A 20,393-nucleotide genomic window follows, 5' to 3' on the forward strand; every position below is an offset into this window, starting at 1 on the left:
ATGCAAGAAGTAATTGACAAAGATGGGTCCATATTAGATGGCAGTATGTCTCAGTCTTTGACAACAGTAATGGAAGAAAATACAAACAAAGTCGAATCAATCTTTGGTAAGAACAGTCCACAATTGTTATTGTGGGAGGAGCAGAGAAAGGCTGCAGCTGCAACAACATCAACTCAAAGACGATGGCATCCAGCTTTGGTTAAGTGGTGCATAGCATTGCGTGCAAAGTCTCCCTCTGCAAATCATATGATTCGTGGATCAAAATTTCTCATTCTACCACAGGAGATTACCCTCAAGGACTACACACACTATACTGAGGCGAAAAGCGGTTACAACAGTGCAGTCCTGAAACGCGTAAAAGAAGACATCAACTTTAAAGAAATGGCAGAGTTCCAAAAAAATGTTTCCCTCGTATTTGATGAGCTGAAGATCAAGTAAGGCCTTGTATACTCAAAAAATGCTGGTAATTTAATTTGTTATGTGGACTGTGGAAATGTAAATAATGAAATTGATGACTTGATCTGCAGCCTCAAAAAAGATAACCCTGGTATTGATGATGCCCTCTCGACGCCACTGGCAACTCGTGTATTAGCTGTAATGGTACGGGGTATTTGTTCATCTCTCAAAGAAGTCTTTGGATGGTTTCCCTGTGTAGGTTTCACTAGTAGCCATCTGTTTTGGACCATCTGGGAAGGAGTATCCATGCTTGAATATGCTGGATTTTTTGTGCGGACATTTGTTGCTGATGGAGCCACTCTGAACAGAAAATTTTTCAGAATTCACAGAACCAATAATGATACACCTACTGAGGAACCTGTGTACTTGACAATTAATCCTTATGCTCCTACTCGCAAAATATACTTTATTTGCGATGTACCACATCTCATCAAGACAACCAGAAATAACTGGAAAAGTTCTGGATGGCACAACAATACTAGAAATTTGCATGTGAGTATATTTAAATATATTATATAAAACAAATTTGTATATATTCATTCCATTAATTCCATTAAAACTTGTTGCCAGGACCCTTGTAAGTGTAATTATCTATCGTAATATGAACTGTTTGCAGTACAACAAGCAGAATATCTCTTGGCTACAGATGGTTGATGTGGTGAAAAAAGAAATTTACATGAGCGATCAAGATAATAATGGAGTTGTGCCTCTCAGGAAGTTATCAAAAATAACATATGAACACCTTCACCTTACCCCGTCATTGAGGATGAAAGTCAGATTAGCTGCGCAGGAAGTAATATACAGATGACATGATTGGTTCCTGTTAAGTTCATAACACTGGTGATGTGTTGTCAAGTCACTTTCGGCATTTTTCTATTCTCAGGGGCGGACGTCCGGGCATTTTCACCACCTAGCAACCACTGCCGGTGAAAACAAGCATTGAAAACTCACAGAAAACTGTACTTTAGACTTGTTGTTAAAACTCTCTTGAATAATACAACATACAACAAGACTACATCTATATCCAAAACATAATTTGTTTATTATACAAATTTGATTGTTCAGGGTTACCGAAAAGTTTAGTTTTAGCTGCTTCTTCAATTTGAGTTGTTTTCACTGGCTTTTCGACCAACGTTCTATGGCAGGGCGTGTTTGACTCAAGCCCATAGATATACATAGTACAGTGGTGCGCGTCGGTGGTCACTAGCAACCTCAAACTATTTGTGACATAGCTCCGCCCCCCTGAGAATCAAGGACAAAACAAAACAATAATTCTAACTCTTGTTTATTTTATTTTTTATTAGGTGTTAAGTTCTAGTGTTGGTAATGCGTTGGTCACAAGAGGTCGCCATGACATTAAATCAACAGAGAACTTTATCTTTATGATTGATACATTCTTTGATTGTTTAAATGTTTCTAAGCTTGGCCAAAAAACGCCTGCTCTTGCACCATATCGGAGTATTGATGACTGGAGGTTTGAGGTAAATGTATTTTTTTACATACTAGTATTGCAAAACTGTGGAGATGTTGTTTGGCTGTCATAAGAATTCCATCATATTCTGCTATGCTCTATGGCTAATGTTATTTGACTGTTATTCTTTTAGTGGTTGGAGAGAGAATTTCTTGGTTTTCTCAGAGAATGGGAAGAACAGTGTATGACGACAGAAAATTTATCTGTGGCTGAAAAGCGAAAAATGTGCCTCAGTAGAGAGACTCTGGAAGGCTACAGGATAACTGGTGAGTGACCATATATTACATTCGTTGGTCGGCGTGTGCTGGATACATTTTGATGTGATTTCCCTGCGATTTTAACCATTGTGAAAAGCTCTCAAAGTGTAAGGGTTTAAAAGTAGATATCACTAAATGTATGTTTCTAAAACAATGTTTGAACATTTTCTTCATAAATTCACTTATGCGGATTCGCTTTGTATGCTCTTCAGCGTTCTCCACAGTATGTTGAAGCAATTTCACTTGTTTCAGCTTCCATGAAAACAATACAAGTTATTCATTTGTAATTTGAGGCTATTTCTGTGAAACAATTTGTCTATTTTTATGTTAATATGAAAATATTATGCAAATTCGCTACACTGCTAAATATGACCAACACTTTTTTGCAGTGAGATCGTTTGTTGCAGTTGCCAAGGAGTTACTGTGTGCAGGAGTTGAATTCGTCTTATCAGAGAAATGTACCCAAGACCCACTTGAAGAATATTTTAGTCGACAGCGTGCATGCATTGGTCACAATGACAATCCCACTGTTGAAGAATTCAGCAGAAACACTCTATCCCTTCAAGTTGCTGGATCGCAGCAATTACAGGCAACAACTAGAGGTAACTGTATTCTTCAAGAACTAGTGATGCAGCAACTGTCTAATGTACATTTACCTCGAAGGCCCAGAAAGGGTGAAATGTAATCAGTAACTGTATTCTGTATTCATTGTATGGTTACGCCTTCTAAAATTTTCCTTCAAGATAAACCTGTGTATTCAACTTCCCCTTATTGCCCTTGTTGATGCTCCGTTTATATTTTTGGTGGTTAACCTAAATCAGAATGCAGGGAATTTTCAAATTAAACTACAAGCAGTTATTGACCAACTGTAAACTATTTTTTTTTCCAAATACCCCTATCAATCTAGCTTGTTAGCATTTGCTCGATTCATTTTTCTGGAGATTCCCATTTATAATATATTGGTACAAATGTACAATTTTATGGTAGTTTTAGTTAATTCAATAAGTGTATAATACTAATACTTTCTGTAACTGTAAATTTAGCCATTGACATGCTGTTGATATCTGTACTAGTGTTTATTTTGTTTTTTTCATTTTCAATTTTTCCTTGTAATTAAATTGTACATTGTTCTGTTCGTGCTAATTTCAGTACAGTCATTTTAAGTAATATTATATTATCAGTGTGGCGACTCATTTTATAATTCTTGGGCAGGTCTGCTCAATAAAGGATAATGGGATATACTGAAGAATTCTTGTGAAATAAAGTAATTGTTTATTATGGAATTGCTTGTGCCAGCTTTGTTTGTAGTAAGCCAGGTGGGATGGATGAAAATAAACAATTATTAACTTGTGATGGCAGTATTTATTCATCAACCAAAAATTATGGTAAATATAACAACTCCAAAAATACAAAACTGGAAGTAAACACTTGCATTGAATATTCACAAAATAACCAGTTTACTTTCGCAATTGCTTCCTGAGACTTTTCTCTCCCCTTTTTGATATTTTTTGGTCACGTCTCTTTCTCAGGTATGTGTACACATTTGCATATGAAGAAATAATTTGCTGGAACATAGAGGTTGATACTGTACTACTCTCAATATTGGCTGACAGTATATTACATCCACTGATGCCACTGGATGATTCGGATAACATTTTTGTGAGCGATTCTCTTAAGTTAGAATCTCTGTAAGATCTCACTTTTTGTACATGTAGCATGCGTCTAACTACATTCTCAATTCTACGAAAAAACAAATAAACCTGATCATTAATTCAAAAAAGACCACCACGGTTCACCTGTACAGTCGACCTTTTTGTGTAGTGCATGTCTGCACACCAGAGTCTACACACTTCCAGGCTTGGATTACCTCTAGACATTCCCTGGCAAAATCACTGTCAATCTTGCCATAAGATTTACTCAACTGAAATGGAACAAATCCAGCTATGTATCTCAAGACTTGTTCCTCTTCTTCAGATAAACTGACATTCTCAGCATGTGGTGTTACATTTGTGGTGCATGAACCACATTTTGCCTGTAACAATACCTTAATAAGGGATGTGGACAAAAATTGCGACAGGAACAATTTTTCCCTTGGAGGTATTGAAAAACTACATGACAGCAAAAATGTATCAATTATCATTGGTATACAGTTTCTAATTTGCAATGAATGAAAGAGAGTACTCATTGAGTCCAGGGAATTGGATGTTAAGTTGGCAACATTAACACTTGGCCAGAGTTCTTGAATTAGCTTAGAGCTGAGATCAGCGATGTCCACCGAATCTTTAATTTCCTTCAGGACTTTAGTGATCGGGATTTCCATCTCCTCATTCAACTGGAGTTTTTGATCATTCATGACGTCCTTAACTGCTTGAGTCATCGGATTGATCCTATCTGCAAGTGCATCTTCCAAGGTGTATTTTGATAAGACAGGAACAGATGCTACGAAAGACAAATATATCTAGTCTGCAAGCACATAAGGGATTTTTTTCGAAATCCCCCTCCCAATGTTTTGACAGGAATAAATTTCAAAACAAATTTAAAACCAAATCATTATCGATAAATTTATTTTTAATTTTAATGTAAATTAGGTACATATCATTTTAAACCGGATGTTGTCATTGAATGAGAATTGGAATTGAGTTTTGTAGAGAACTTACAATAATTTACAATACAAATATTTTGCTTTGTATTGTTAACATTTATTATTACCTGTTGGTCGTTTTTTTGAGGGACTGCACACTGCTGCCGCTGTTTTTCACCGATGCCACTTTATGCTTACCGCCTATAAACAATAGATAATAACGATTTTATAAAGATCACGCACCTCAGTATTTTGATAACCAGGCGCCGAGCTAAAATTTCGTGAATAAAATCACACTAGCACGCAATAAATATAATGCAATCGGTCGTACTCTTAACAAGTATTTTTAAAAAATGTGTTAATAAACCTGCCTGAAGCTGAAGAACACTCTGAACAAAACCATTTCCCATTTGGTACTGTTTCTGCGGTCAAATCGACGCATTGGTAGTGGTACCACCCGGAAATACATTCTGCAGAATCGCAGCACACCATATCATCGGTCTCCGGTCCCCCACAGACACAGAAAGTTTCATTATCCCAAACAACATCTTCAATAGTCCCTATATCTGCCACTGCAATATCATTTTTTCACGATCGTCGCGACTACTTCCTGCTCGAATGAATGCCATGTTTGCTATAACCAAAACAACTCGATCACGTGATCTCCCGACGAAGTCGCCCGATTGACTCCGAAAATGACCGATAGTCGGAGATAAACGTTCATTTGCGTAAATCGGCTTATTTTTTAATGCAACGAAATAAACAGTCAAAATAAACATTCGACATCGCGGCAACTATCATAGTTCAAAAGAAACGAAGTGGTTGTTCTCCCTGGGGTTTATAGCTCCATGATTCAGCAAATCTTTGGAATGTTATTTTATTGTGATAATCAAGAATATAAATTTTCCCGAAGTCGTGAGTTGTAAACAAATCAACTGTTAATAAAGAGCTTTGGTTATGTAAGATCTCCGTGATAAGGGGTGGGTGGAAACAGCCGGTTGGGAAACGATAATACTTCTTTTGTCTCAATGCGTGTTTCACGCTCGTCAAATTGTTTATTCGTTAACCCATGTGAACCCAAGCCTACTTTTCTATTACCATAAAATTAGCATATGGTATGACATAAGCCTTCTTGAATCACATCTACGCATGCGCATACACTTCGTTTCGATTTTTGGCACGACGCGAGAGACGGTACATTATTTACCGAAATGTGGGAAAACTACGAGGATTTTGTCGATTCGATTGGAATGATATATTGCAAGAGGGCCCAGAGAATGTTGCTGCTGAATGCATGAAAGAAGGCTACGAAAACAAAGACATCGACTTTTTTTGAACTTCCACCTCAATATTAATAAAATAATAGTTCAAGTCGGAAAAGTGTGTTTGGGAGGTTGGTAAAAATCAGATACTCTTACTATAACATCGACTTCGGTCGTTCGAATCGCCATCTTGATATACCATGACACATTTTGTTGGCTTTAAATCAGGGAGCTGTTTAATTCAGTGATTTTCTAAGAAGAATGTCGGAATCTGACTACACCAACATGATTCGGATATTTCTAAGATATAATTCAACGGTTCTTCCAAATTTTAGGCATCAATTAAAAAAAACATTTCCAACAGTCGTTTTCTTCGAACGATACTCGACGACCATCTTGGTTCGTGGGCGGATACAAGTATCTACAGGGCAAAACTAACAGTAAAATAATCTACTGAAATTAACTCTTTAATATGGCTTCTACACAAAATAATCTATATTGGGGAACAATTAAAATATTAAACAAAAATATGACAACTGTGATCGTGGTGACAGGGTGAACACTTTTTGTACAGCGTCACCAAAACACGTCACCCGCAATCAACAGTGCTGGCTGTTTTATGTCAATTACATGAACATATCTTTTAAATTACACGTGCCGTATCGGGAAGCTTTTACTAACACAAATTACACCCTCAACTCGGAATAATTTCGAAATAACCTGTATAAAATGACAAAGATTCATAGGCGCAGAACGTAAAACAGTGTAATTCTAGGAAGATCCCAATATGACGTCATCGGTTTCACTCCACGAGCATAACGCACACTGTTACCAGCGATCAGGGTATTAACACCTTAGAACAACTAACCGGGTGTTGAGGGACTGTGGTAGAAATAATTACAGTCCCTTTAGAGTGTGACTAAGTAGACAGAAAAAGGAGTGTATTTTTTTAATAATTTCACTCGATCGACGTCACAACTTTCCCCGTCAGTTTTTATCGCCCATTGTCGAAGTACAAGCTGTTGTTTTAGAGTTCCGGTCTGTTTATAAATATTCATGAAGCAATCGCAGCAGTTCTGGGAATTATTCGGACAGTCAGTTAACAATATATCTTTGGAACTTTGCAAAACACTTGAGTCTTTTCCAATCTAGTCTTGATGGCGCCGTTGTGTTGGCACGCCCACTATTGGGATCATTTCATAATCTTGCTAGATGCGGGTAAAACGATGTTTTCAAAACGTCACGCTTTGGTTACAATACAGTAACAGGTTATATGTTGCATATGCATTCATAGTGTTATATTTTAATTTAAAATTGTTATAACTATCTGAGTCTACTTGACATAACACAATTTACAAATCAACTCCCCAGTGTTGAGTAACCCCATGTATTAATGAACTCAAATTAATTGATTTCGGACATTCAAACTCGCACATTGACAAGATAATAACGGTGCGAAATATGTCTTTTTTTTATAGAAAATGCTTTGTCACAGAATAATAGTCTGTTAATTGTGCTAAGTATGTAATAGTTAGGGGAAAGAACAACAAACCTGCGCTGAAATAAAATAAAATGGGTCTTTTGATTACCGGGGTCACATTTCAATGGACTTGATTACGGGAAATGCATGGCGCAAATTTCAAGCGGAAATTCCGGAGTGTGCGCTCGCAATCGCGGATTTAGTAATTTTTACAATGTTCGCCATTTTTGTTGTCACGTGGTAAACGTACAAACAATGTATGTCCGGTTAGTGCGAACTTGTCCCTCTATATTCAGGCTTTTGAATCATACATTCTAAAGTATGGTTCTGGATGAAACAAGAGGTAGAGAACATTTTATTCAAAACATCGCCAAACTCCTTCTATGTTGTGACAATAGCATAATTTCATTAGTCTGATGCATAACGGTCCAGTGGCCGACATCCGGTATGTATTGAAAACAAATATTTTATTATGATCGGAAATTCTGAATGGCGGATTCTAGCAGCGAGCGTGGGCAGATTTTTCGAAAAATATCGCTAAAAAGGTTTGTGAGTAATATTCTCAAACTGGAAGTGTTTTTACTAAAATAAATGAGTTCGCAATAGATCAATACACTCTTGTGAAATTACTTCCAGAATTAGGTTCGTGCAGGGAGCTGGTTCGTGTAAACTACTTCCTTGGGTAGCCCCTTTAGTTTTCGCACCCCAGGCCACAACACCAGATCTATTCACACTACCTGCTTAGACTTCGTACTTGATATGTTTGCGCATTTGTCGTTATTATGTGCAAAATATTGACAAACGAAACAGCGTTAATTTTTGATATATAACAAAGGGAGATAGAACAGTGGTGGACTAATCAGAATATCGGAATCGATCCTCGGTACTGGCATTTTGTGGTTCTTTGCTAAGACCGATATAAAAAATAAATGTAGTAGTCCAGATAATCGCGGTGTTGTAATTATTCAATATATACTTTAAGACAAAGCATCCTTTCTATATAAATAATAAAAATATATAAAAAATATTTTGGTTATTTGAGCTCCCCACACCAATACTTGCTTTAACATTTGTCACGTGAGTGAGGTGATCATGTGACCGGCCGCGTCATTTTACTTTATATTGGAGTGCACGCCCCGAGATGCTTATGCATGGACGTTTTTAGACGAGGTGAAACTTTACATTCTCATGATTGAATAGTGTAACGAAAGAGACGCTGGAAGCCACGTCAGGGTTGCTTTGTCGAAATGAGTTTGACAACCTTCTAACCGCTTCTTGGCTCATGCCAAGTTACGTCCGTCTAATCGCTTCGAGACTCAACAAAATAAATAGGCTTGGCGTAAAAGAGGCCGAGGCCGTGGCGTACGACGATGCGGCTACTTGGATTCGATAATACTCCACTATTTGGCTCAAGCAAGCCTGCATGTTAAACGTACGATGTGTAATAAGCCGTACTGGTGACGTTAATTTATTGAAAATAAATATAACAGCGTCAGATAATCGTAACTATACCGTAATTGCTAAAAAATAACCCAGTCAGTTTATTAAAAATGCCTCAAATGACCGATCATGTCAAAAGAGTGTCCTATTATTAATCCGTTTCCACTTTACGGTTTATTGACTGTGCATTTTTGCCGCGCACCGACACAGTCGGGGATATACGGTGCAACATTTTGTTTACTTTAATTGGAGGAAATATTGTTTGTCAATGCCAGCTTTGTAAAAAAAAGTCAGCTTTTTAGCAGGTCACGTGAGGGTGTGGTAATCTTGAATGCAGGTCAACATCCGCTGTATGGTACTACAAACTGATATCATTTTGCTATGCATTTATTGTATTAATTAAAATTAAGAAATCTTTTGTAATCTTACTTAATTTTTAATATTACAATAAAGGAGGAGCAAAAAAATGCTTGAGATAGTCGGCGATATTTATTGCGCCCTCGCCGTAGTTTGCCTCGGCGTAATTTCGTCTGCGAGGGCGTAATAATTATTTCCGACTGGAGGCAGGCTATGAACATGACAAAGTTTTTTTCACAGCACTAAGTTACCATTCAGTTTACAACACGGAACGATGCATTGAGTAAAGACGTCGCAGAGTATCACGTCGTCAGCTCCGGTATTCTTCAAACATTACGATGTAACATTCATGGTTAAAGGAAAGGTCAGCCCTGTCAGTATTGTTGGCCACATAGCAGCAGTCATGAACACTTATTTAAATAATGGATAAAAATATTAAAAAAGATCAAAATTAATAGAGTTAGATCCCATATAGTATTCCATATAGTCGCCGCCATTTTAACAATTTTCAAGCGCCCTCTATTGGTCAAACGACAATGCGAGCAGGATTGTTTGTGCACTGTGACGTCAAATGCAAAGTTAATTAGTGTCTAACTTAGAGGGTTACACAATGTATAATGAAAAGTAATCACTTAGGGAGTCATAATTCATTGCGCTATTTTCACGAGTGTGGTGGCCATCTGCAAATACAGTACTCATTTCGCCCAACCTTCTACTTTTAGCGTTTTTTTTAATCGACCGCTTTCGCTTAGTTTCCGATCGCGCGGTCTTGTTCGACAGGAATCCAACCGCATTTTTATCGCTCGCCCGCTCATTGAAAATACCGACCGCTCGCCCAAACACCGATCACTGACACATTAGTGGTCGAAATGGTGGTTTTGATAGTAAAGTGTGAAAAAACAACTAGTATTAACAATTATTAAATTCTGAACGACACATTTTTAGTTGTATGACACGTGTATCGTTCGAGAAAGCAATTGAACTGGAACCTACGTGATTCGGGTGCTTGATCTTAATGTATTTTTTTCTATTTTAATGAGACAGTTACGTGAAAACAAATCATAGTTAACCTCTTTTGAGAGAGCGGAGAAACGAGGAGAATATTTATGATTAATTCCAAGAAAAAACGACAATAAAACCATGCCGGTCTGGTAGAATTTGACATACAATTTTAAAAATTAAGTCACGATCAGTGAATGAGCTCGATCTATACGTACTGTTAAATTACTCCTTCACAAAATATTTTCGAATAAATACCCTGAAAAAATCGAACAGAGCTTGAATGAATGAATAATTTATTGGGCTACAAGAAAAAATGTGACAAATTTAGTTATAGTAAATAAATATTTAGTCACCAGTCGATGAACAATTCGAAAATCAAGATTAACACGAAAGTCCTTCAGGGCTGAAAATCATCGACCCTACTCTGGTTTACTTTATTTCACAACTTGCAAATAAACTGATTCGCCGTGGACTCTAATGTATCTCAATCTAGTTTTTTTTCTTTTTGACCTGAGCTCAAATCCAGCTCGTTTGTCAAAATATACCGATGTTTTTCAGTGAATGATTTTGAAGCCTGTCACAACACAAAAAAAATATATAAATCGACGCCGGAGATTGGATGGTACGACGACCCTTCAAATAGCATAAAATATGCTTTGTTACAACATAATTGATTGGCTGAAAGTCACCTGATCTGTGCACAACCTGGATCACAGAACCATATTTGTCCGTATTATCAATAGGACATGGCAAGAGAATCATACCAGCATTTTCAACCATTTTCAGCGCGAAAATTGCCAGCAAATGTCGAAAAACTCGTGAACTTTATGGATTCGAATAAAATAAAGCCATTGAATGCTAAGAATGATTATTAATATATTCCCTGATGCTCTTCGAATTTTTATTTTTTTATTTCAAGGTAAGAAATGGTTGAAGTTGCATCGACTTCAAGGCAGCGGTTTCGCGATGTTGTAGTTTTGCGATGTAAATAAATATATATAATAATTATACTTGTTCAATTATTTGGGTTTTCAGCCCACATTGCGAAAACTCAACAATCAGGAAAGAAAACCCAGACAACCATGTCGTACTTATGTTAAAATACATTTTGTATTTCACGTCAGAATATTGTTTAAAATAAAATATTCAATCCCAGCAAAATCGTGGTCAAAGGGTCAGATTGCGTGCATATAATTACAGACAGTTAAACAAAAAGTATTTGAACTTTTGTCGGCATCTAAGAAAACTAGAAAGACACTTATATGACAATGTAAACCTCGGAATTTTTTTGTTAGTCCGAATTTTAAATGCGAGCGATATTTCTGGGTTTGCGCGGTCCAAAATAAAGCGGAAATTGTCCGGTCGAGTTTAACAAGCGGTCGCAAAAGCTAGCGAAAAAAGCGATTGGAAAGCGGAAGCGGGCGGGAAGTTGGGGGAATTGAGTACTTTACTATGTATGCTCAAATGACCGCGACGGAAATGTGGGGATATCCTTTTTCACATTCCAATGTCCGAAGAAAATAAGGTGCCAATATTGGAACAGATTTTAAACCAAAGTCATACAGCCACAATTATGATGTGTGTGAAAATCATTTCAGAGAAGATGATTACCAAGGAAATCAGACGAACCTGAAACAGCTTGGATTTACACGGAAACTACTGAAACCTAAAAAAACTCACAAAAACGCGAGAAACGACAACGATCTTTGAAAATAAACACCGCACACTGCAGTACTCAATCAATCACAGTCCCTCTATCCCGAGCCTGGAAACGGCTATTGTCTAGGGTGCGAATTACCCGCTGTGTTCGGACTGCACTGGGTATTGCTCTCCGAGAAGCATATTGATGTCTCTTGTCTCATGTCTCTTAATGTCAGAGCATTATATTGAAACGACCAATTCATTGTTCCGTTCATGTTCTAGTTTTTACAACCGAAAAAAAACATATTTTGATACTCTATATATATTTAGAAGCTCAACACAATTCTTTAGCCTGCAAGTATTTTTATAGTGGCATAATGACATTATTATTCGTGAATATCGCACTTAAATTTGAGGGACTAAGTCAGGGATTGCAACTTGGAACACTTCTAACAACCTTGACCGGTTGGCCCTTTATATTCGTCATGTGTTTCAAGGTCATCCACGGAAATAATCGCCTGGCGTTGCCTAACAGTTACCTATAGCATCGCGTTGACACTGAATTATGTAGTATTTAAAAACTATCACTGATTACGGACGTAGAAACTTTTCATAAATAATAAAATGTACTCGGTCGTGCATTGATTACTGGAACATACAAGAAAAAAAAACATCACTATCATCATCACCCGACCCGGTTGTTCTCGACGTAATAATAAGAGCATTAGGCTAATACTTGCAGAAGCCGCGTTTGCAGAAAATGTTAATATGATGTATTAGCCTATAATTTCATCACGCTGATTGACTTTCTATTAAATGTATGTTGGCAGTGGCGAAACATGTTTCGAAAGGTTAAGAAGTTAAATGAATAGACACTGTTTTTTTCTCACGTCTTGTTTATAATCAAAATGTTGGTTAAATATTGATGCATAACAAATAATCACATGATTTTCAAAGGGATTTGTGAAGCCCGGGATGCGAAAAGGTATCAGAACTCGAAAATATATAAACTCATAGCATTTCTCGATCTTCATTTCACGAGTCAGATCGTTTTATTGTCGTAACCACAGTCAAAAAACCCGTGTTGTAAGAAACTGATATGTATTTATCTGAAAATTCAACACAATTCAAGTCAAGCCGTTTGGATTTTGGGAGCGCTGTAAGTTAAACAGTTCTTTTTTACGGTCTATGCTCTTATCAACTGTTCTTCTTCATGATTTAAGCCATGGTTACGCTAAATTTCAATTTTTTGGATCGTGGTTATCTGAGATGCTGTATTTAAACATCCAGAACCTTCGCCCATACACATACATTATAAAGCTAGCTCATCTATGTTGCAAGAGTGTCTGTTTGTAAATGGTTTTCCCTCATCCATTGAAACGACTTTCGTCTCAAACGATGCCCTTTGTTAAATCGCCGAGTTTATTGTTCTGACGTAACGAAACACACACCCGTTTTTTTTCTTCAGACCCTCGCTTCGCGAATCTGACCACCTGAGGCCATCAAACAACAATGAATTTCTTGTGAACACGAAGTCAAATCGACGGGTGTAATGAATAGAATGGTTCGTTGTTTAACCATTCAATGTACGCGATACAATTGCTAGCGCATCGTGTCGTTTTATCCAAATACATAGTAGTAAAATATTGTTCCGTAATTGATCGACTATCAAACGAGTAAAGTTTCACGCAAGGCTTTGAAAATATATGCGTGCGTTGTTTGTTACTCAGTCAGTTACTAAAGGTGAGAGCTTTGAACTTACGAATTGTCAGTCAGTCAGTCAGTCAGTCAGTCAGTCAGTCAGTCAGAATTAACAAAAAAATGACGCACGAGCTTAGCGCTGTTCGTTAGTCAGATAGAAATAAAATGTTTCGTTTGTACAAGATCGTTTTGAAATCCATGCGTGTATTGTTTGTAACTCAGTCAGACTGAGTCCAATTGTTCGTTCGTTACTCAGCCAAAGTAATAAAAAGTTGACGTACGAACTTAGCGCTCGCGTTTTCGAACCACGCTCTTTGGTAATGGTAAATGGTAAAGTGTTGGAGTTAGTGCGAGCGAGTTTGAACCATAATAAAACATTGTTTCCATCTGGTGTATTTATTGGGCCTATTTCCACTTGTTGTGAGAAGCTGCTCTTCAAACGTGTTCGTTGCAAGGAAAACTCTGGATGGAAACGTTTAACTCTAATTGGTATATCACGTAGCTCAAATACGCAACTACAAGTATCAGTAGTACTGTGCGTCGGGGTGTGTATTCTAAATGTTTTAACTATTTTTAAAGCATGATATTCTGCTACATCATATATATATATATCTAACAAATACCGGTGAGGGCATCGCACATAAACTGGCAGCCAATGTACGGTACAATCAACGTGAATATAGAGGCGGGAAATCGTTTGTAAACACTTTAATATGTTAAACAAATACCGGTGAGGGCACCACTCATAAAACAATGTAAGCTTCAACATGTTAAAAAATATCGGTGAGGGCACCACACATAAATTGGATGTCAATGTACGGTACAATCGAAGTGAATATAGAGGCGGGAACTCATGTGCAAACGCTTTAATATGTTAAACAAATAGCGGGAAATCGTGTGTAAACACTTTAGTGTTAGGGCACAACAAATCACGGACCCTCTAAAAAGGTCTGAGAAACTGCAATTTTCTGCAGTTCCTTGTAACATTTTAATGTGTTTAACAGTCTTCATATTCATATCAGGTCATAAACATATACCAGTGAGGGCACCACTCATAAAACAATGTAAGCTTCAACATGTTAAAAAATACCGGTGAGGGCACCACACATGAATTGGATGCCAATGTACGGTACAATCGAAGTGAATATAGAGGCATGTGCACACGCTTTAATATGTTAAATACCCGTGAGGGCACTACACATAAACTGATTGCCAGTGTAATCCTGTGTAAATACCTAAGTATGTTAAACAAACAGCGGTGAGGGCACCACACATAAACTGAATGCCAATGTACGGTATAATCAAAGTGAATATAGAGGCGGTAAATCGTGTGTAAACACTTTACAACAAATTATGGACCCTCTAAAAAAGGTCTGAGAAACTGCAATTTTCTGCAGTTCCTTGTAACATTTTAGTGTGTTTAACAGTCTTCATATTCATATCAGGTAGGTAAATGATACATTTTAGTTCAGTGAAACGGGAAGGCGGTGATGTTTGTGATCGTTGGCGAATGTCTTGTGCAGCCCTGTGCAACCATCGTGTTAAAGCCCAATAATCCGCGAAGAACTTCGAACCCGTTTTCTCTGCAGTTTGATTACCAAATTGATTGACATTTCTTAGTCTCTTATTTAGATGCCTTTTATCATAATGTCGTATGCTTATTTTCGATATACATCTATTTTTTGTGCCGCAAATTAACTCCGAATTTTTTGTTGTGGTAGCTCTCCTACCGTTTCTGTATAGATTTGGTAGACTTGTCCCTTGATACTTATTTTTTAAGTCCACAAAACTATAATATTTTATTTTTAGAACACATTAATGTCAACGTGAGAGATAGGTTTCAAATATGCATTACGATTCTCTGGGGAAAAGAATATGGTACACTCGGGAATGTTGACATTCACTGTCGCCATTTTGTATTTTTCAATAGCTGGTGTTAATCGGTTTTTGGTCTTTGTCGTTTCGCTAAAATAAAACACGTTGGCTGCTTTTTATACATGTTATTTTTGTCTCTTTAATTACAGGTTTTGGAATAATAACTGCAGCATTTTGACGATACTGAATCTCCACGTTCACGTTCGCCATTTGTTTCTCGTGCTGTAATATTCATAACAAATGTCATAAAAAATGGGTCAAGTTAGAAAAAAAGTAACGGCACTATTAGTGATTGGTTTGTTATTTGAAATGAAATTGTACTTCGTTAATTTTAATGGTCAACTAGGCAAAAAAATGGCACCTATTTTTCCAAAATACTGTAGCTAGAATTATAAGATATAGAAAGTATTAGCCCACTTGTCTTAGAATAAAATTTCAAGGTTTTGCTTTATACATCTTGAATATTTAGAGTGCGGTGTGAGTAACTGTTCAAGTTGTACAAGTTACTGAATTAAAACAAAAAAAGACAGACTAAAATCTTTCTATGGTAATTCAAAATGTTGTTCAAATCACTATATTACAGTAACTTAGTTGTCTTATACCAATTATCATTGGTTCCATTGGTAAAGATATCTCAAAATGACCTGGTAAAATAATCATAGTGTTATCTTATGTAACAAAATAATTCTCATTATACATTATTAGCTTTATGCACATTACATTGAAAAACAATGTAATATTTTTGTTCATTTTATAGCTTATCATGCCATATAAAATAGTTCATGGGTACAGAATAAATAATTTTGAAAAGAAGAAAGTTCAAAGGAAAGACTGAAAAAGGAAGAAAAATGTATCTTGTCAAGGTTTGTCATCTACCCAAACATACTATCCCCTTGATGGCTGTGTTGGAATTGCCATAAATCATTCTGATCATGTGCCAAATGGTCATGATATACAAGACCACTCAGTCGTATTATCAACACCACATCACAATGATATTAAAATCCTGCAACTTATTAGTACAGACAATGATGCAGCTGAAGAACATCACGTTCTCAGACAATTTGCTGAAATTGTTTGTGACCACCCAGACAGTAAGCATGACAGCAGATTTGTCGATTCAACACCAGAACTGGATGTCACCCATTGTTTGCTGTCCCATTCCCCAGTGATAGTTGTACTGATAAACATGGTACTGTGGCAAATATCGCATCTCCCGTCTCTCCTTCAAATTCACATCTACCATCTGTCAGTTGTGTACCCACATATCCATTGTCATATTACATCAGAGAATGGATTGGAAGATGTTCTCTCCCAATTGGTTGGGTTTACCTTGCTAATGATGAGTGTTTACAGTTATCTTACATTGTGAAGAATGCGACAAGACAACCTGAAATTACAAAGAACAGATTTTAAACTGCTGTAATTCATGGAGAAGATTGTGGAAAGCGAAATATATTTTCACATGTACCACATGTCATTACTAGGTTGTCAGCCGACTTGGATCTTCTGAACACAGTAAATTCAGTAACTGTGCATAGGTAATCCTGACAGTAAATTCCACCCATTGGCAGATTCAAGTCATGGTATTTTCAAGAGTTATGAAATAAATGGCACTCGGTAGAATTGAACATTTTAATCATGTACCACTATCACAGCTATCCCAAAATGAATTGAATAAAAGCTATATATATATATCATTGAGGCGAAACGAAGAGTTGAGATTAGAGAAGAGAGGCTGAGAAGCTTCAGTCCCGTATTGAAGAAAACGGAGTCAGAATGAAAGAGAAATCTGGTGAAGCTTCTAAGACCCTGGATGAAAATTATGAAAGTACCATAAAGGAGGAATTTGCTGAAGGAACATTTCAAAGACTGTTTTGGGAGCAGCAAATAAAAGCTCTAAACTGCCTTGATTATCGTGGTATGTGATGGCATCCTATGTCTATAAAGAGGTGTCTGGACATAAATCTTCGATCATCTGCTGTATATCGCACATTAAAGGAGTCCGGTGTTATTCATTTACTTAATGAACGTACACTGCTATTTATGTATGTAGTATGTATGTGAAGAACTTAGATGCTGGACCTGTGAAGCCTGATATGTTTGTGTTCATGGTTAGCCAATTTCCCAACTACATCTATACTTCTAGTTTCCTATTTCCACTTGTCGGGGAAGCTATAGAAATATTGGAGATGTACGATTTCAAAGTTATGGTATCAACATCTGATGGTGCTTTTCTAAATAAAAATGGTATAAAATCCACAAATTAGAAGAACCAGAAGAGCTGATAACGTACAGAACACCAAACCACTATGCAGATGATGAGCCGTTCCTGTACTTCATGATAGATGTGCCAAATCTCGTCGAGACAACAAGAAACTGCTGGGCCAAGTATGAGAAGAGATTGTTATGGGTGAGATTATTTTATTGTCATGTCAGTTACTTTGTTTTTATTAACAGAAGCCCATAGTGGCATATAAAGAAAATTGTATGCTGTTAAGAAAAAACATATATTTCCACTGTATATTAATCAGCAGTGCACAGTAACCAACAATTGCATTAGCACTTTCTCTTCCATTACAACATTCCTTGGAGTTGTGATTAATAGCAATACATTGTTTACACTTTGCATATATCACCCAAATCCATAGTATAGTGCCAGATACATGTAATATGTGACTACATGTACTGAAAGTGTTAATAACCACTCTGTTTTATTTTTCTGTCGTAGTATTGTTGTCTATTATTTCCGTCTACAAGATATGAGTGAATATTAATTTTAAAAATTTTCTAAAAAATATTTATCTTTTAAATTAAACCCATTTTATTTTTTAATAAAACAGTTCACTCGAAGTGAATATAGAGGCGGGAAATCGTGTGTAAACACCGCAATGTGTTAAACAAATACCGATGAAGGCACCACACATAAAATGAAAGCCTATGTACTGTACAAGTCAAGTAAAGATAGAGGCGGCAATGCTTTTGTAATACGCTCTAATACTCGTACGTTAACTAATACAGATAAGGGCAGCATACATAAGCCAACGTACGCTTATATATGTTAAAAAATACCGGTGAAGGCAGCACATATAAACTAGATGCCAATGTACGGTAAAATCGAAGTGAAAATAGAAGCGGTCAATTGTGTGTAAACGCCTCGAAACATTGAACAAATACTGAAGACAGCAGAATACAAAAAACTGTTAGGCAGCTCTCTATACTGCCAATTTTCGATACTGGATTTTCCGGAACTTTAGCTCCCCAGAGTTGAAAATTTTAGCCGTCATCCTCACAAAGCTGTTGACGATCGATAATCGATATTTGTTTCCGCCATTTTGTTGTGTTTCTCTATGCTATTAGCTTTTGAGCAAAGTGATAGTATGTTTATTTTGCTTTCTTCTATCAGTTGTTCATTTTTTGGTGTTTTGTTGTACTTGTTGTTTCGTTACTTGTCCAGTAGTAAGATATATACGTATAATACAATTCGCCTCACGCAATGCTCGTTTATAATAGTTAACTATTTTCCCCACTGCCAAATTTGGTGACAACCACTCATATTATATAAAACGTGTATTAGAAATAACACAATTAAAAGTCGAAATCGCATCTTACAATTGCAATGGTTTGGCTAATACCGACAAAAGACGGGAAATATTTACATGGTTGAAAGGGAAACCTCACATTATATTTTGTTTAGTCATGGTGCGACCAATCAACGCGGGGGGGGGGGAGGGTTATTTGCTTAAAAAAATCGTATGTAATTAACAACATGGATCATGGTCGACATAACAGTTGATTCAGTTTGTCTTGTTGTGTTGTGTTTATATAAATCTTGATTTTTTGATATTGTTAACGCAAATCTTAGTGAGTTTTGTTAACATATTAAGTAATTGTCTGTGAGGTTTTTAATACCGTGTTAAATGAATCTATTGACATAATTATCACCGAAAATCACGAGATAGTATTAATAATCAGAGAAAGATTAGGATGATTTTTTCTCCGTAAATTACAATTTTGTTAATGAATCGAAAAGTCATTGTGCGAGGGTGTGATCACAATGTCCGAGTTACGCAATGCAATCAACTCTTTTCTACTTGGGAAATCACCTGGTTTAGATGGTATTCGGTGGAAGTTTATAAGTGTTTTTTTTACACAGTTAGCCCCCAACATGCTTCACTGTTTTGTATATTCATATGAATGCAGTCAAATGTCATCGTCACAAAAAAACAGTCTACTAACTTTGCCTCTCAAAAAGGATGCTCAGGGCAAGAAAAAAGACTCAGTTTTTTTTTTAAATTGAGACCACTAACTCTTTTGTTTGTTTCCTTGCAAAATGTCTTCCTCTTCGTGTAAAACATGTGATCTCAGATATAATTAATGAAGACCAAACTGGGTTCATTCATGGTCGATTTATTGCAGACAATATTCGAAGGTTGTTGGAAATTATTGATACGTATGAAAAAAAGGGATGAACCGGGATTGGTCTTTATTGCTGATTTCGAAAAAGCATTTGATAAGTTGAGATGGGATTTAATTATAAAAAGTTTAGAATATTTTAATTTTGGTCAATCATTTGTAACCTGGGTGAAACTCATGTACTGGGATATTAGTAGCCGTATAATCAATAATGGTAATATTTCAATGCAGTTTGGTCTCTCCCGTGGTGTTAGACAGGGTTGCTCCATGTAGGTACTTGTTTATCATTTGTGTTGAGCTTTTAGCTAATAGAGTGAGACGCTGTGACAAAATTAAAGGTATATATACAGGTCCCATAGAGAATAAGATCTCTCAATATGCGGATGACACGAATTTCCCAAAGTATCCTTTCCGTGAATCACTCAACTCGTTGCTAAATATTTTGTCTAATTTT

The 20,393-nt window shown here is 36.6% G+C and overlaps 1 protein-coding gene and 1 long non-coding RNA gene across 2 annotated transcripts in view; one reads left to right on the forward strand and one right to left on the reverse strand.

Moving 5' to 3' along the window:
- Positions 1-20,393, reverse strand: part of LOC144355756 (uncharacterized) — a 79,831-nt gene that overhangs the window by 22,212 nt on the left and 37,226 nt on the right. The gene's annotated exons all lie outside the window — the stretch shown is intronic.
- LOC146729977 (uncharacterized) lies at positions 1,839-3,876 on the forward strand. The gene is made up of 4 exons (XM_085494678.1): positions 1,839-1,937; positions 2,061-2,193; positions 2,574-2,865; positions 3,714-3,876. Exons 1-4 carry the CDS (start codon positions 1,839-1,841, stop codon positions 3,874-3,876), a joined length of 687 nt encoding a protein of 228 aa, XP_085350804.1.

Source organism: Saccoglossus kowalevskii, chromosome 20, assembly GCF_978046115.1.
Source record: "Saccoglossus kowalevskii chromosome 20, keSacKowa6.1, whole genome shotgun sequence".
Classification (NCBI taxonomy): Eukaryota; Metazoa; Hemichordata; class Enteropneusta; family Harrimaniidae; genus Saccoglossus; species Saccoglossus kowalevskii.

Coding starts and splice junctions, on each gene's coding strand:
- LOC146729977 (XM_085494678.1), top strand. CDS start 1,839: ATGATTGATACATTCTTTGATTGTTTAAATGTTTCTAAGCTTGGCCAA. Junction 1,938..2,060: donor TTGATGACTGGAGGTTTGAG/GTAAATGTATTT, acceptor TTATTCTTTTAG/TGGTTGGAGAGAGAATTTCT. Junction 2,866..3,713: donor AGGCCCAGAAAGGGTGAAAT/GTAATCAGTAAC, acceptor TCTCTTTCTCAG/GTATGTGTACACATTTGCAT.